This window comes from Schistocerca americana, chromosome 8 (assembly GCF_021461395.2).
Source record: "Schistocerca americana isolate TAMUIC-IGC-003095 chromosome 8, iqSchAmer2.1, whole genome shotgun sequence".
Lineage (NCBI taxonomy): Eukaryota > Metazoa > Arthropoda > Insecta > Orthoptera > Acrididae > Schistocerca > Schistocerca americana.
Window position 1 is genome coordinate 29,112,588 of NC_060126.1, and position 15,741 is coordinate 29,128,328.

At 46.9% G+C, this 15,741-nt stretch overlaps 1 protein-coding gene across 1 annotated transcript in view; it reads left to right on the forward strand.

Moving 5' to 3' along the window:
- Positions 1–15,741, forward strand: part of LOC124544633 (dual specificity protein phosphatase 14-like) — a 79,787-nt gene that overhangs the window by 37,558 nt on the left and 26,488 nt on the right. Inside the window, exon 2 of the mRNA XM_047123239.1 lies at positions 13,723–13,963. Within this exon, the coding sequence (XP_046979195.1) occupies positions 13,723–13,963 (241 nt within the window). The remainder of the gene's footprint in view (positions 1–13,722; positions 13,964–15,741) is intronic.

The window sequence follows — 15,741 nt, forward strand, 5'->3', positions numbered from 1 at the left end:
CAATACTTGAACGTGCCGTTCCCCAGCAGACGACATCTTCATATTCCCATGTTGACCTAACGACATCGTCAGTTACCGTTACAGTTGCTACGGGATGAATGTGGTTGGGCACAGGATCAACGGAAAAGTATGACGAGTTCAGACGAATTACGTTTCTTGTAGTAATCTAACGCAAACTGACAACTGTGGAGTACGTGAACTTTATTTCGGACTACCTGCATAGCTACATGGTTGATGTTTTCACCAACGGCGAAGGCATCTTCCAGCAGGACAACTGTTCATGCTACAGGTCCCGAATCGTGCTAAAGTGATTTGCGGAGCATGAGAGTGGACTCACGTTCATGTCTTGGATACGAAATTTGCCTGATATGAACCCAGTGAAATACATTTCGTGGCGCTATCGGACACCACCAGCCCCACATCCACAAACTATCGGCCATCATTTATGACAATTATGGGACTTCTGTTTTGACATCTGCTGACATGCGTTTCTGAAGACCTACCAAGGACTTGTCGAATCCATGCCACGGAGAATAAGTGATGTATTCTGTTCCACGGATGGATCAACACAACCAAGTGGTCTTCTCATCAGTGCAGAATGGTTACATAGATGTAACGGGCTCCTGCTGGGACCTACATCGAACGCGATCGTCTGTTTGGTGCGCGTAACCTGATGGTCTGGATAATTGCGCTATATGTGTGCGTTATGTAAGGGCTGCTTTCGCTCGGGTAATCAGTCTCGGACTTCGAAAAGATACTGACGCTGTCCACAGTTGTTGTCAGGTATCCAAAAGCAAAATACTAGTAAGACTAATAAATGCCGGCCGCGGTGGTCTAGCGGTTCTGGCGCTGCAGTCCGGAACCGCGGGACTGCTACGATCGCAGGTTCGAATCCTGCCTCGGGCATGGGTGTGTGTGATGTCCTTAGGTTAGTTAGGTTTAAGTAGTTCTAAGTTCTAGGGGACTTATGACCTGAGATGTTGAGTCCCATAGTGCTCAGAGCCATTTGACCATTTTTGACCAATAAATGTGTCGAGCCTTTGATCAATGTTAAATAGATTAATTGAGACCATCCATATGTGAAACGTCCACTACTTTTTCTAACATGTAAAAGAATTCCCCAGGCATTTGTTAAGCCAACACCCTTGCTGCAGTGATAATACCGGTTCATTCCACATCGCCGAAATTCAGCACTGTCGGGACTGACTAGCACTTGGATGGGTGACCGTTCTGGTCGGCAGAACTGGGTGCACTCAACCCTTTTGATGTCAATTGAGGAGCTACCTGACTGACAAGTAGAAACTCCGGTCTCGAAAGCTGGCAACGGCAGGGAGAGCGATATGCTGTCCACATGCTCCCCCATATCCGCATCTAGTGATGCCTATCATCTGAAGATGAGACGGCGGTCGGTCGGTAGCTTTGGGCTTTCCGAAGCCTGTTCGGACGGAGTTTAATTTAGGCATTTGTTGAAACTTGCATCTGGAAAGTTGACTGGAAGATCTCACAGATTAAAGAGAACAAGATTCAAAAACAAAATACCTTTACTGGCCTTCACAGAAATCAGAATTAGCTACAACACAGTTGTGGCATTGGTTCTAGTTGGAAAGTGCCAGCAACGGCTTCCTGTGGAATCGCTCGAAGCACTGTCGTCACGTGCAATGTCTGCGAACTGTGAGCCCCTCAGGGGTAATTTAAGGCGAGGAAACAAAAAGAAGTCTCCAGTGCCAAATCTGGAGAATGTGAAAAGTGCTAAATACACTCAACTTGCGCTGAGTGAGACAGTTGAGCTCGCAGACTTTCCGGGTACGTCAGCGCGTGACCACGGGCCTCGAGCGAAGAAGCGGCTGCAGCCTGTGTTGGAGGGAACTTGAATGTAAGTGGTGCACCAGTAGATAACTAGCAACGAAGACTTCATTGCCATTTACGAGATCCCCAAGAAAAGAATGTCACTGTTATACCATATTATCACAATTCTTCAGGAATGTCGTGTGGTGCCAACAGTGGCACATTTAGACATCAAGTAACAATACATATCGAGTTTAACATCCCGTCGACGCGGAGACAACACAGGGCAAACTATGTCCGTACAAGGAAGGAAGCTGTGGTCACGATGGAAAAAAAAAAGAAAAATTGGGACCACTCTACGTTCTACACAATTGACTTAGGGAAACCTTGTTTCATTACCTTGGAATCCCGGTCCTAAATTTCAACAACTCTGTAACCTCAACTGACCACATCAAAACGGAATACAACATATTACGACCTACGCACATCCTACACATTTAGACAGTAGACGCCTTTTAGGTCACCGTAATTTTACCTCTTAAGACGAAGAACCACAACAATGTACGACAAGATTTCAACTTTGTCCCAGATGCTCATTCCGGCACAAGTATAGATTATTCCGAGGCTTCTGTCGAAAGAGTTAGTCCGTAAATTTACAGCGTGAGAGAAACTGTTCAGGAAATTACAGTATGGGTCAGATCAGAGTTGTCGACGATCACGTTCATAACTGAGAATCACACAGTGCAGCCTATGCTATGCAGAAAGATACAAACCTTCGCCAAAATGCATAGAACGTTTCACTAGTGATATATTCACTGAACGACCACTACAAAAAATGGATCTGAGCACTATGGGACTCAACTGCTGTGGTCATCAGTCCCCTAGAACTTAGAACTACTTAAACCTAACTAATCTAAGGACATCACACATATCCATGCCCGAGGCAGGATTCGAACCTGCGACCGTAGCAGTCGCACGGTTCCGGACTGCGCGCCTAGAACCGCGAAACCACCGCGGCCGACACGACCACTATACGTGTTATGTTCGGTGAAATACAACTAGAATTATAAACTTAAAAACTTTTTCGCCTCAAATTATTTTAACCCATTAAAGACATGTGACGAAAGGACAAATATTCAAATGTTCAGTGTACTTTTACGCCGTGTTTGTCCCATCGACAGAAAAGCGTAGAAGCTTTTAATGGAACAAAGTGATATACCTTTACAATCCGTGCACGGGGCGAGGTTATCTTATGTTTTCAAAGTGACCCCCATTACCAGTCAAAATTGCCGCTGAACTGCGGCTGTCAGTTTTGCCGGTGCAATTGCCGCACAAGACGCCTCGGTGGTTTCTCGTAGCACGTTCAGTGTAGACGTTGATAATCTTCATTTTTCAAAGTCCCCAATAGATAGAAGTGAGGAGTTGTTAGGTCTGGATACCGCGGTGGGTACTCAACAGACCCCCTGCGACCTGTCCATCGTCAAGGTAGGCTGTGACATTAATGTGGTAGTGAGGCGAAGTGCAGTCTTGTTGCAGATAAAATCTTTCATCTGCAAACGTCTCTCGGATGGCAGCATATGAAGGTACACCTGACCAGTTCAGTACCTTAAAAGCAGAATAGGCCACTCAAACCGCACGATGACAGACTACACCACACATTAACATTCGGTAGAGAAACGCGTTCGTCCACGTGAAAGTGAGGTTTTTCAGGAGCCCATTACACGCAGTTGTGATGGTTTACAGTACCGTTCAGTTTGAATTGCGCCCCGTCGGACTAGCCATCCGTACAAACCGTCCATCCTCGTGAAGCATGTTTTCAAGACACTCGCAGTACTCCGTCCTTCGCTCCGGGTCGTTCTTTTTCATAGCGCGCAGCGATCTTGAAATGTACATTTTCCACGATGCAGCCTTCAAATTATGCTACCGCACAAAATTGCAACGAAGTGTCATTTTGTTCCAAAGGGTATTCAAGTAGTTCAAATGGTTCTGAGCACTATGGGACTTAACATCTGAGGTCATCAGTCCCCTAGAACTAACCTAAGGACATCACACACATGCATGCCCGAGGCAGGACTCGAACCTGCGACCGTAGAGGTCGCGCGGTTCCAGACTGAAGCGCCTAGAACCGATCGGGCAAGCCGGCCGGCCTCCAAAGTGTGTCTACATTTCTCTGGACCCTTCTGTAGTTCCACAAAAAAAAGCGGATGCCTGTTTCTAGGTCATTAATGAAGTTGCAAGAATGCACTGATGCTTAAATTTTTATAGGTGCAACGACAGAAAGAAAAATACGCTCAAGATGCATTGTTACTTGTTTCGTGAGCTACTAGTTTGCTGTTCGTTTAGATTACAAATGTGCTTAACGATTTTAAAGTAATTTCAGGTGGAAACGTGACTTAAATTTTTATTGCCCCTGGAAGCTGTTAGACAGACAACGTGCAGCTGATGAACGTAGCAGTTTTGTAACAAAGTTGTACGACGTGCAGCTAAGCTGTCCCTGTGCGAGTGTCAGCAGGCAGACGGCTGCAGCAGTGCATGGTGGAAGCTCGGCCGTCGTTCCGGCTGGCCTGCGCCAACGTTTCGTGGGCCGGCGAGGCTGTGCCGCGAGATGCCGCTCCGATACGGCCGCCTCTGGACGCCGTCCAGTCCGCCTCTGCCACTAGGCGAGGGCCGCGCCGTCTGAACGGGGACGCCAAGCGATGCGACTAGAGATGGGTAGTTCGCGAACGAACGGGTCCAAAGGAACGGTTCACCAATATGAACGAAAGGACCGAGGAACGAATTCCAAGGAACGATCGGTTCGTAGTTCACTTCGGTCGCGGCGGTCTACTTATAGTTCCCGGGAACGAGGGACGATCGGTTCATAGTTCACTAGTTCACTTCGATCGCGGCGGTCACTTGGACAGTTCTCGTTCCAGCCTCGGTCGCGTGCTCGTCTCCGTCCCGGTCTCCCTCGGCCGCACTCGCCGTTCTTCGCATGACCACCTGTCTCAGTTCCACTGCCGACTGCTCCTAGTTAGTTCAGTATCCAGTTGTTCGTTTCGTTCACTGCACACGCCCATTTTACATGTGTTCCAAACTGTTCTTGCCCTTCGTTCTTTTATAGTTACGTAAATTACATAAAAATTGCGTTGTATGTAACAGGTACGTCTTTTCAGGTAACAAAAGGGCATATCAGATCATTTCATTATATCGATGAACAGCAGAAGACATAAAAAGGCATGTTCTTTTTTTTGTTATTCATATATTTTTTGGATTCATCGACTTGATTTAGCAACTAACTTTCAATAATTTGCTTAATTTAGAGTGTAAGAAAATTCATATAAAACGGTTTTCGTGTAGCTTTCATATACAAAACATTACATTTAGGAAGGCTCTAATTATTTTTAAGTTTGGTTGTTTCCAATTTGCATTACCTCCTAGTTTGGTTTCTTTGAAAAAAAAAAAGTTGGGTTGTGGTTCATTTTGGCTCAGTAGGAAAAGCGGTGCCTCTCCATTTGAAAAGACATAGATTGCCATAAAATCGTATTTACTCATTTTCTCAAAAACATTTGTTCAGAAGGAGCTCTCAGACCAAAAACTTTATTCAAATGGCTCTGAGCACTATGGGACTTAACTTCTGTGGTCATCAGTCCCCTAGAACTTAGAACTACTTAAACCTAACTAACCTAAAGACATCACACACATCCATGCCCGAGGCAGGATTCGAACCTGCGACCGTAGCAGTCCCGCGGTTCCGGACTGCGCGCCTAGAACCACTAGACCACCGCGGCCGGCGCAAAAACTTTATTATTGCGAACTTAATTATTAATATTATTGCTGCATTAACTTCAATAGTGTAACATAAAAACCTAATTTTTACTAAGCGTGTGACGCAAGTATGATAAAACTGCACTTTATTTTATGCTTCCATAAAGTATCTACTTCACCTACGAACTCAGACACAACGTGAAGTATATATAGGATGTAAACGATTATTGTTTACAACGTAGCGTAGCTATGTAGTGGAAGTCGAAACGAAGAATTTTATACAAGACACTTGTGGTCTATTACGTTGAGGAACAGCCACCAACAGCTTTACAAGACTACATAAGCTATAGTCCATGCGCGTCGCGTGAGACTTTCATGATCTCTTCTCCAGCTCTCTACACATCGCCATCGATTGTTTCGCAATTGTTGCTTGCATTAGCCTTTTATTTCTTCACTGCCTAATTGTTATATGTATGTCTGTTTGTTGTATCTGCTCGTAAGGGGCAACACATCGTCCGTAATTGGCGAGCAGTCTGTACTCGGGGCCGGTTTTCCGTTCGCCACCCTATATTCTTTCCCTGCGATCAGCCACACAAGGCCACAGTTGGCTAAACGAGAGAATCACAGAAATTACTTCTAAAAGTGTGTAATAATTCTGTAATGAATAAAAACTCTGTACTGCAGGGGGGAGGCTAGAGCCCCCTCTTGGTGCCCTCCATCCTTCAGTCACCTACACTACCAGTTTTCAGTTTTTCATAACAACCATATTCCAAGCACAAATGAACGGTTAACGAGTAAAAATGAACGGTTCCCAAAAAAGAACGATCAGCAGCGAACTAGTTCCCAAGAATGAACGAGTTTGCCCATGTCTAGATGCGCTGCATTAAAGTCTACCAGTCGTCCCCTACGACGTCAACCGATTCGTGGATTATCGCTGTGCGTCGAGTGAAATATAGTGGCAATAAGGCAATTTTTATTGCTGTATACGTAAGGACTACACTGATAGAACTGTTATCAAAGTCTGCTTAGTTGCGTTTTGACCCACCTTTAGAACGAACGGGGGGTGTGCAATAAGTAATGCAACACAATTTTTTTCTGAAACAGTGTTGTTTTTACTCAGGATTCCAGCAGACCAAATCATTCCCTACTATTTTTCCGAAAAAATCTTATTTTTCGACATAATCCCCGTTCCCCGGTCTTTTGCCTACAAAATCCTAATTTTCAACATAAACTCCGTTTGATACGACGGGCTTTTTTTTTTACGCTACCTAACTGGGAGGGCCTGTGTGTACGCATGGTACCACTCTGCTGGCCGACGTCGGAGCCATCATCCTGCTGCGCCATGTACGTACTGCTCCCCGTCGAGTGAATGTGCATCCTTCGTGGAACCAAACAGGTGGAAGTCGAACGGTGCGAGATCACTGCTGTAAGATAAATGAGGAAGAAGAGTCCAGTGAAGTTGTGTTCTCCTCTCGGCTGCACATACTGGCGAGAGGCCTTGGGTTGTCACGAAGAAGTTCATATGCATTTCTATGGCTACGAACACAATTTCCTGAGGGTAGCACAATACTCTCCAGAGTTCCGCATGAAGACGTCAAACAGAGCAACCGCTTCAGAGTCCCAGAAGACCGTCGCCATGACTTCACCGGCTGAGGGTGCAGGTTTGACTGTTTCTTTGGAGGACTGCCGTTCGAAGTGATGGTCGCATCTTCCATCACCTGTGACGATGTTGGATGAAAAGCTGTTACGATTAGCCTCGTAATGCTCGAGGAACTCCGCTGCTCTCTATGGTCTTCTGTTAGGTGGCGAGGAACCCAGGTGCTACGCACCTTCGAGTGCCTCAACTGGTGGACGAGTGCATCAGCCCTACGAACTGAGACGTCCGGTTGAGCAGTGAGGTGTTTGATTGTGATCTGTCGATCACATCAGATGAGACTGTGTGCACGAGTCACAGCTGCATACGGCACGCGGAAGATCGGACAGAGTTGCGCGACCTGTTTGCGATGATGACACACGCATCGGTCATCGACTCGCCGTGCTTTTGTTCATCTCCAATTCTCCGTCGACATTCTGGAAGCGCCTTCGAATATTTGCGATGCTCTGGTTTCTCTCCAAAACTAATTCAGTGATAGCTCTCTGCTTCGGACCCACCCCCGTTACTGACGTCATTTTGAAAGCCACCTATAGCGCCGCCACCTATCTGAACTTCATGATGCTTTTGGGGTGAAGCGAGAATGTTCCACGACGTCGCAGAACAAATTCCGCATTGTTTCCAACAGAAATTGGCCGAGATAAGAAAGTGTTGCTCTACTTAATGAACGCCCCTCGCAATAGAGGGCCTATTCCGCATGGCCTGGGTTCTCCTAGTGCTTGGTAACTGCTCGGAGGTACGTGGCCACGTCTACTTACAGGACAAACAATTAGCAGGCCGGTGGTTTGCGGGCTCAGAGCCGGCACCGAGCAGCGTCCCACTTGCCCATCTGGGTCCTATCGGGCGAATTTGATGAAGACTTCAGCGTGAGTCCACTATCACTTTCTTCAAACCAATGTATCACGATTCTACTCTTGTGTGACGTGGGCAGCTATCTTGTTGGTAGATGCCATCGCCGTCGTTACACAAATCAGCCCCGAAGGTGGCCTGAAATAACAGTCGTGCAGTACACAGGTGCCGTAGTGCCTTCGATTAGTTCCTTATGCCCCGTGGAAGCCAGGTGAATTACCTCTGTAGCACAGTACTGCCCCCACCATCCTGCCTCCGTGCAGCACAATAAATGTGATTCGTTCGACTAGGTGATACGATTCTATTCAGCCTCATTCCAATCCCGGGGATCCCCACGCTGATTACTACCGTAATTGATAGTGTAGGGTCAACGTACGAGTCGTCTTCTGTGGAGCTCCATGTTCGACGATGTGCACTGAACGGTCAGCTCCGAAAGAGTCATCCTCGCACCGACGTTTGTCGTCGCATCTGCCACAGGTAGTCGCCCGTCCTGTTTTACACAGCATGCCCCCGGTCTCCACGCGAACACCTGCCTAACTTCGCTGTTTCAGACATGCAGTGCCATAACGAAGTGCCCTCTATTAGTGGATTTCCGCATTCGCTAGACCTATCATCGTGAAAAAGATTGCCAATTCACACTGCTCCGCTATTTCATGGTGTTAAAAACTTTTTTCCTTGTTTTTTGGGTACCACCGCCTCTCAAAATATTCGACACTTTTTTTTAAACAACCTGCACACCTCCTTTAGCCAACGGCCTGACCTCAGTGGATACACCGGTTCCCGTCATATCACCAAAGTTAAGCGCTGTCGAGCGTTGGTTGGGTGACCGTTCGGGCCGCCATGCGCTGTTGCCATTTTTGGGGGTGCACTCAGCTTCGTGATGCCAATTTATGAGCTACTCGACGGAATAGTAGCGGCTCCGGTCACAGAAAACCAACATAACGACCGGGAGAGCGGTATGCTGACCACACGCCCCTCCTATCCGCATCATCATATGAGGACGATACGGCGGTCGGATGGTCCCGATGGGCCACTCGTGGCCTGAGGACGGAGTGCTTTACACCTCCTTTATAGCGAGTCTGCATCGCAAGCAGGTCGCATTCAACATCGCGGCGCGGAGTCGTTATAACTATTTAGTTCAACACTCTACGATACTACCGCCCACTCGCTAAATCCAAATAAGCCTTTTGGTATTTATTAATCTTCAAACGGTGTGAGGAGTGTAATATGTTAGTATGAGTAGCAGCTTAATGATATTAGGGTCACGTAACAAAAATATCATTGCGGATGGGAAAAAATGAAACAGTCCACCTAGCGCGTCAGAGATGTATTAATCAGTGCATATCTGAAAGATTGGAGTGGAGTAGGAAATCAGCCAAAATATACAACGCTTTATTTCTGTTCTTGCATTGGTCCTGAGAGATATTGTTCTAGGGTCGCATGCTGCGTTAAGTGAGAAGATGAAAACGCAGGTACGTGTCATCTGTTTTACGTCTTTCACAACTGTGTTTCATTCTCACTACCGGAATTCGATCACACATGTTTCGAATTGTTGGGTGCACAGCGCTGCATCAGTGTAGCGGATATGGATGCTGATGTCCAGCGATAAGACCGGGGAGGCAGCCTATTGGAATGAGATTTGTGGAGTCGGCAGCTGTCCCATGCTGGCAACGGCTACTGGCCCAGATCTTCCCTCGGATAGCATGGACCGCGGCTCTTTCACGACTCCATCCATCTGCTGTTTAAGCTGGTTTCAGGATTGTAAACAGGACTTGTATACATTGCAGCAACAAATTTCCACAGACTGCCAACGTGAAAATATAGTTGTAAATCACGGTACGTTTTCCTCTTTGTACTGCACGTCTAATTGCCTAATTATCCCAGGGCTTTAACCATGCTCTCGGCCTTCTAGCATCGCATTTGCTGGCTCTTGTAAGCAGAGAATTTTAGTAGGTGTTCTGTAATGAATTTTAATACCGTTTTAAACGTGTGAAAATCAACAATACATGAAAAATCTACGATTATTGTATAGCACACAATCAAGGTAGCAGAATTTCTGTGTTATTAACTTTCAATTCCCCTTGAACTGAATTATTTGCCTATTTCCACTGCCTAACAATTAATAATACTTGTACTTCTGAAACGCTTAACACAGTATCATAGCGTTGAGAGAAAATGGAGAGAAACCAATTTCTTTGTGGCTCACTTTTGTATGAATTGAATTATTCATGGAAAAATATCAGCTCGCTTTTGTCATTTATAAATTTCACATGGAATCTGCCATTATTTTGTTTCGTAAAGATCCACTGCCTTACAAAAGAATGTGAAGCACCCGAAAGACATGGTCTGGCTGAATGTAGCTTAATGAGCGTATACAGCACCGACAAGATCTGAATATGATTAGTGTTGAAATTCTCTGTGACGTAGAACGCCCGTCAGAGTGCTTTAGAGTTGTTGCCGGGTTGGCGGGGTACGTAAGGGCCGTGAGCAGCGCCAGATGCACAGTGATGCCGGCGACGGGCGCGGCGATGCCGCGTACTCGTGTGAGAAAGCGATGTCAGCACCTGCCAGAGTTTGAAAGAAGCCTCGTTGTGAGTCTCCATATGTCGTGCAATATCCAGATTCATGGTGCGTCCTAATGTGACAGGACCGTATGGGAAAGTGAGAGTGGTCATAGTCGTCGTCGAGGTTGAGGTCGATCACGTACGAGCACCATAAGCAACGTTCGCCGTACTGTGCCCGAAGCACATCTTATCCACTCCTTCACATCTGACCCTCTCTCACCGGAACAACTAACTAACTCCCTGGGACACTCTATCATTCCTCAGCACTGGTCAGAGAATAGACTAGCACGAGCTGAGTTAGGGAATTACTGCCAATGCGGAGGCTGCCGTTAATGCCACAACCCCAAACGGCTGCGTCTGAACTGGCTCTGTTACCGGGGAGCGTGGACAGTAGACGAACGGCAACGCATTGTGATCGGCAATCAGTCGCGGTTCTGCACTACACCGGATGTTCGACGACTGTCAGTATGCCGGCATTCTAACGACAGGTCCCATTCTTCTAATCTTTTGGAGAGGCACAGTGGTGTTAGCCTTGGCGTCACTGTATCTTGCCATGAGCCATGATTAATTGAAGAGATAAAGTCTTTAAATGCTATGGCACTTTGTTTGCAAAGGTCCGTCTCGATCACACAAATTTGGCAATTCGTAATTATCGATTTCGGCTAATGCCATCTTCAGATCTGTTGTTGCTGTTGTGGTCTTCAGTTCAGAGACTGGTTTGAGGCAGCTCTCCATGCTACTCTATCCTGTGCAAGCTTCTTCATCTTCAAGTAACTACTCCAACTTACACCCTTCTGACTGTGTTACAAATAAGAAAGCACTGGTGTAAGCAACTAAGTTCAATTGGCTAGAGAAAAATCTATAACTGGACTAGTGCTACATAAGAAAAGTGAAAAAAAAATTAGGTGATTAACAGCCTTGCATATCAGTCATACATACCATAAAATATTCTGATGTAGTATGAACGTAAAAATCTATACACGTATGTACATACTAAGTGTTCCTAAAGGCCTGGGTGAGTCCAGTATCTATGGAAGTAATTGAGGCCAGCAGAGGGCACTATAGGTGAAGTATATGAGTAACGAATTTCGTAAATTTAATAATTAAAATGCAGCATGCGTAGTCATTACTTAAAATTACTACGTGTGGCCCAATGAGCGTATGACAATAAAACATGAACTGACATACAATATGTGGAATGAGATCCGTACGTAAAATCCACAAAAAAGCGTAAAGAGTAGTAATGGGAAGCTCTTAGCCTGGCAAAGTAAATAACACAATTCTGCAAAAGCAATAATAAAAACTTTAGAAGTAACATATCTATAAATTGAAAACTTTCACCTTGTCAAAACAGTTAAACATAACCGCCAGTGTAAGACAATCAACAAAACAGAGACTACTAATGGAAATCACGATAATCGATTACAGCGACGAGAAAAGTGGGACTTACCGCTTCGGTCACAGGTTTGAATCCTGCCTCGGGCATGGATGTGTGTGATGTCCTTAGGTTAGTTAGGTTTAAGTAGTTCTAAGTTCTAGGGGACTGATGACCTGAGATGTTAAGTCCCATAGTGCTCAGAGCCATTTGAACCATTTGAAAGTGGGGCTTCCTCTTCCAGCTCCGCCACAGGAAAACAAAAAATTCATACAGAGGAGCCGCGAGGCTGCACCACTGAGATCCCACTCAGGATGTGTTATCGACTAGGGAGTTTTTAATTAATAGTCACTGTTTTATTAGTTGCCTTAGAGTTAAGGTTTTGGTTTAATTGTTTTGTCATGGTGAAAAGTTTCGATTTATGTATGTGATGTTATTTTTAAAGTTTCTATTCTGGATTTTCACGCCCTTTGCGAGGCTAAGAGGTTCCCATCACTGCTCATTACACTTTTTATGTAGGTTGTAACAATGGATCTAAATCCACATATTGTATCCATTTCACGTTTTATTGTCAGACGCTCATTGTGCCATACGAAGCAACTTTAATTAAGAACTCATACTGCATTTTAAGTGTCAATTAAGAATACTGATTAGTCTCGTGTCACAGCTATAGTGCCCTTTGCTGGCCTCAGTTATTTGCATAAATAGCAGATGTATCAAATGGTTCAAATGGCTCTGAGGACTATGGGACTTAACATCTGAGTTCATCAGTCCCCTGGACTTAGAACTACTTAGGCCTAACTAACCTAAGGACAGCACACACATCCATACCTGAGGCAGGATTCGAACCTCCGACCTTAGCAGCAGCGCGGTCCCGGACTGAAGTGGCTAGAACTGCTCGGCAAGAGCGGCCGGCAGCAGATGTATCCATCCAGCACTGACTATGTACCTATATGCATGGATTTTGACGATATCTACATCAGAATATTTTATGGTATATATGGCTAGTATGCATGACTGTCAGTAATGTAAATACTTTTTTATTTTTCTTATGTATCAGCAGGCCTATTATAGGTTTTCCTTGAGCTAATTGAACTTCGCCGGTTACACCACCATTTTTGTACATGTAATAGATCTGAAGATGGCAGTAGCCGATATTGGTAATTATGAACGGTAAAATTTGTGTGTTCAAGATGGGGCTTTACAAACAAAGCATCGGGGTGGAAGCAGTGGAAACGTATACGATGGAACAACAGTACGTGAAGGAAATACTGCGTCCTCGTGTATTTCGTCACAGACGACAGCATTGTGGTGGCATTTTGCGAGAGTACAATTGTCCTCCACAAGTGACCCGTGTCTCTACGGACTGTCCGTGGGATGCTGAGGTGTCCTCGGTGCGAGCAACGAACCTGAGACGTGTCCGCGATAGGTGTGTGGTACCAGCTCGGACGTCAAACCTCAGCGCTAGTAACCACGATATGGAGGGCCGTTCACAACAGTTGTGGGTCAACTTGAGTGAGAAGAGGATGCGACCGTATCAGTGCGTGTGTCCAGGATACTTGTCGTACTGGGCTCACACTGACAAGCTCTTTGCAAATTTGATTCTGTTCTGTAACCACAAAAATAGCGCTACGTACACCGTCAACGAGGGAAGCTCCATTTCCCTTCCGGACGTTTCACTGTCTGTGTGCGGCAGCGGTCGTCGCGACGCCAGACGGTGCGGCGGCCTCACGCGCTCGTGTTGTCTGCAGCGCGGCGGCGGGCGTGAGCGAGGTGCTGCCCTGGCTGCTGGTGGCGGCGGCGGCGGCCGTGCGGCCGGAGCGCGTGCGCGCCCTCGGCGTGACGCGCGTGCTCAGCGCCGCGCCCGAGCTGCCCGACACGCCGCTGCCCGCCGGCGTCGCCTTCCAGCGCGTCGCGCTGCTCGACGCCCCCTCCGAGGACCTGGCGCCGCACCTCGACGCCGCCGCCGACGCCATCGAGCAGGTGCGCGCCGCTGCCGCTCCTACCTGCCCCGGCATTCGTCTGTGGCGATGTTGCGGCAAATACACTCGTTGCCGTCTTCAGGTGTTTCGTGATGACTGCCGCACTGCTCTACACCCTCCGTGGCTCCGCTCCTTTCGCTGTCAGTGCAGCGGCAGCTGATTGTGTGTGTGTGTGTATGTATCGGCGTCGGTGGGTGTGGCGACGCCCGGTTGCTAACTGCGGTCCCCAGTACCCGCTCTATCGCCGTCGGGAGCGGACCTCACTGCACGGAACGCTTTTAGTTTTCTAGGCTTGGATGGATGGATGGATTTTCTGAGAAGAGACCAAACAGCGAGGTCATTGGTCTCATCGGATTAGGGAAGCATCGGATTAGGGAAGCATGGGAAAGGAAATCGGCAGTGCCCTTTCAAAGGAACCATCCTGGCATTTTCCCGATTTAGGGAAATCATGGAAAACCTAAATCAGGATGGCCGGACGCGGGATTGAACCGTCGTCCTCCCGAATGCGCTAGGCATAGAACTGGACTCCACACCTGACTGAGCTCTAGGCCGCCGTCGTTGTTAATTAGACCTTCTCGGACCATTGCGCCAATGTGCACAGTGTGAAATTGTAAAGGTGCCGTAAAAACAGACGCCAGAGCAGCCGCGCCCGACTTTGGTAAAAAAATTAGGGCTGTATTTGAAGACGATATTGTTGTGTCCTGCCCACCCGTCATATATGGAATTCCTACTGAAAATAAATGACAATAATTTTGGAAAATTTACAACGATGTGTCGCAAGCAAACGGTGAGACACAAGTAAGAACTCTCTCCAGTGTATACAGTTCTTAATACAAGAGAAGTAATACCGTCCCTAAGTCTGTGCTATACAAGTGCCTGTTCTTGATCCCGCTATGGAAGTCGGCCAATTGCTAGTCTTCAACTGGGCGCCGACCAAGCTGCCCGGCGCATATGTCCTCCCCGTGTCGAGTGCGTTGCCGTCAGGCTCTCGTACTACACTAATGCCCATTAAAAGTGCTACACCAAGAAGAAATGCAGATGATAAACGAGTATTCATGGGACAAATATATCATACTAGAACTGACATGTGATTATATTTTCACGCAATTTGGCTGCATAGATCCTGAGAATTCAGTACCCATGACAACCACCTCCGGCCGCAACAACGGCCTTGATACGACTGGACATTGAGTCAAACAGAGCTGTGATGGGGTGTACAGGTACAGCTGCCCATGCAGCTTCAACACGACACCGCATTTCATCAAGAGTAGTGACAGGCGTATTGTGACGAGCCAGTTGCTCGGCCACCATTGAGCAGACGTTTTCAGTTGGTGAGAGATATCGAGAATGTGCTGGCCAGGACAGCAGTCGAACATATTCTGTATCCAGAAATACCCGTACAGAAACTCCAGCATGTGGTCGTGCATTCTCCTGCTGAAATGTAGGGTTTCGCAGGGATCGAATGCGAACAAGAGGTGACCGAGACGTGTAATCGATGCCACCCCACATCATCACACCGGATGATACGCCAGTATGGCGATGACGAATACACGCTTCCAATGTGCGTTCACCGCGATGTCGCCAAACACGGATGCGAGCATCATGATGCTGTAAACAGAACCCGGATTCATCCGAAAAAATGACGTTTTGCCATTCGTCCACCCAGGTCCGTCGTTGAGTACACCATCGCAGGCGCTCCTGTGTGTGATGTAGCGTCAAGGGTAACCTCAGCCATGGTCTCCTAGCTGATAGGCCATGCTGCTGCAAACGTCGTCGAACTATTTGTGC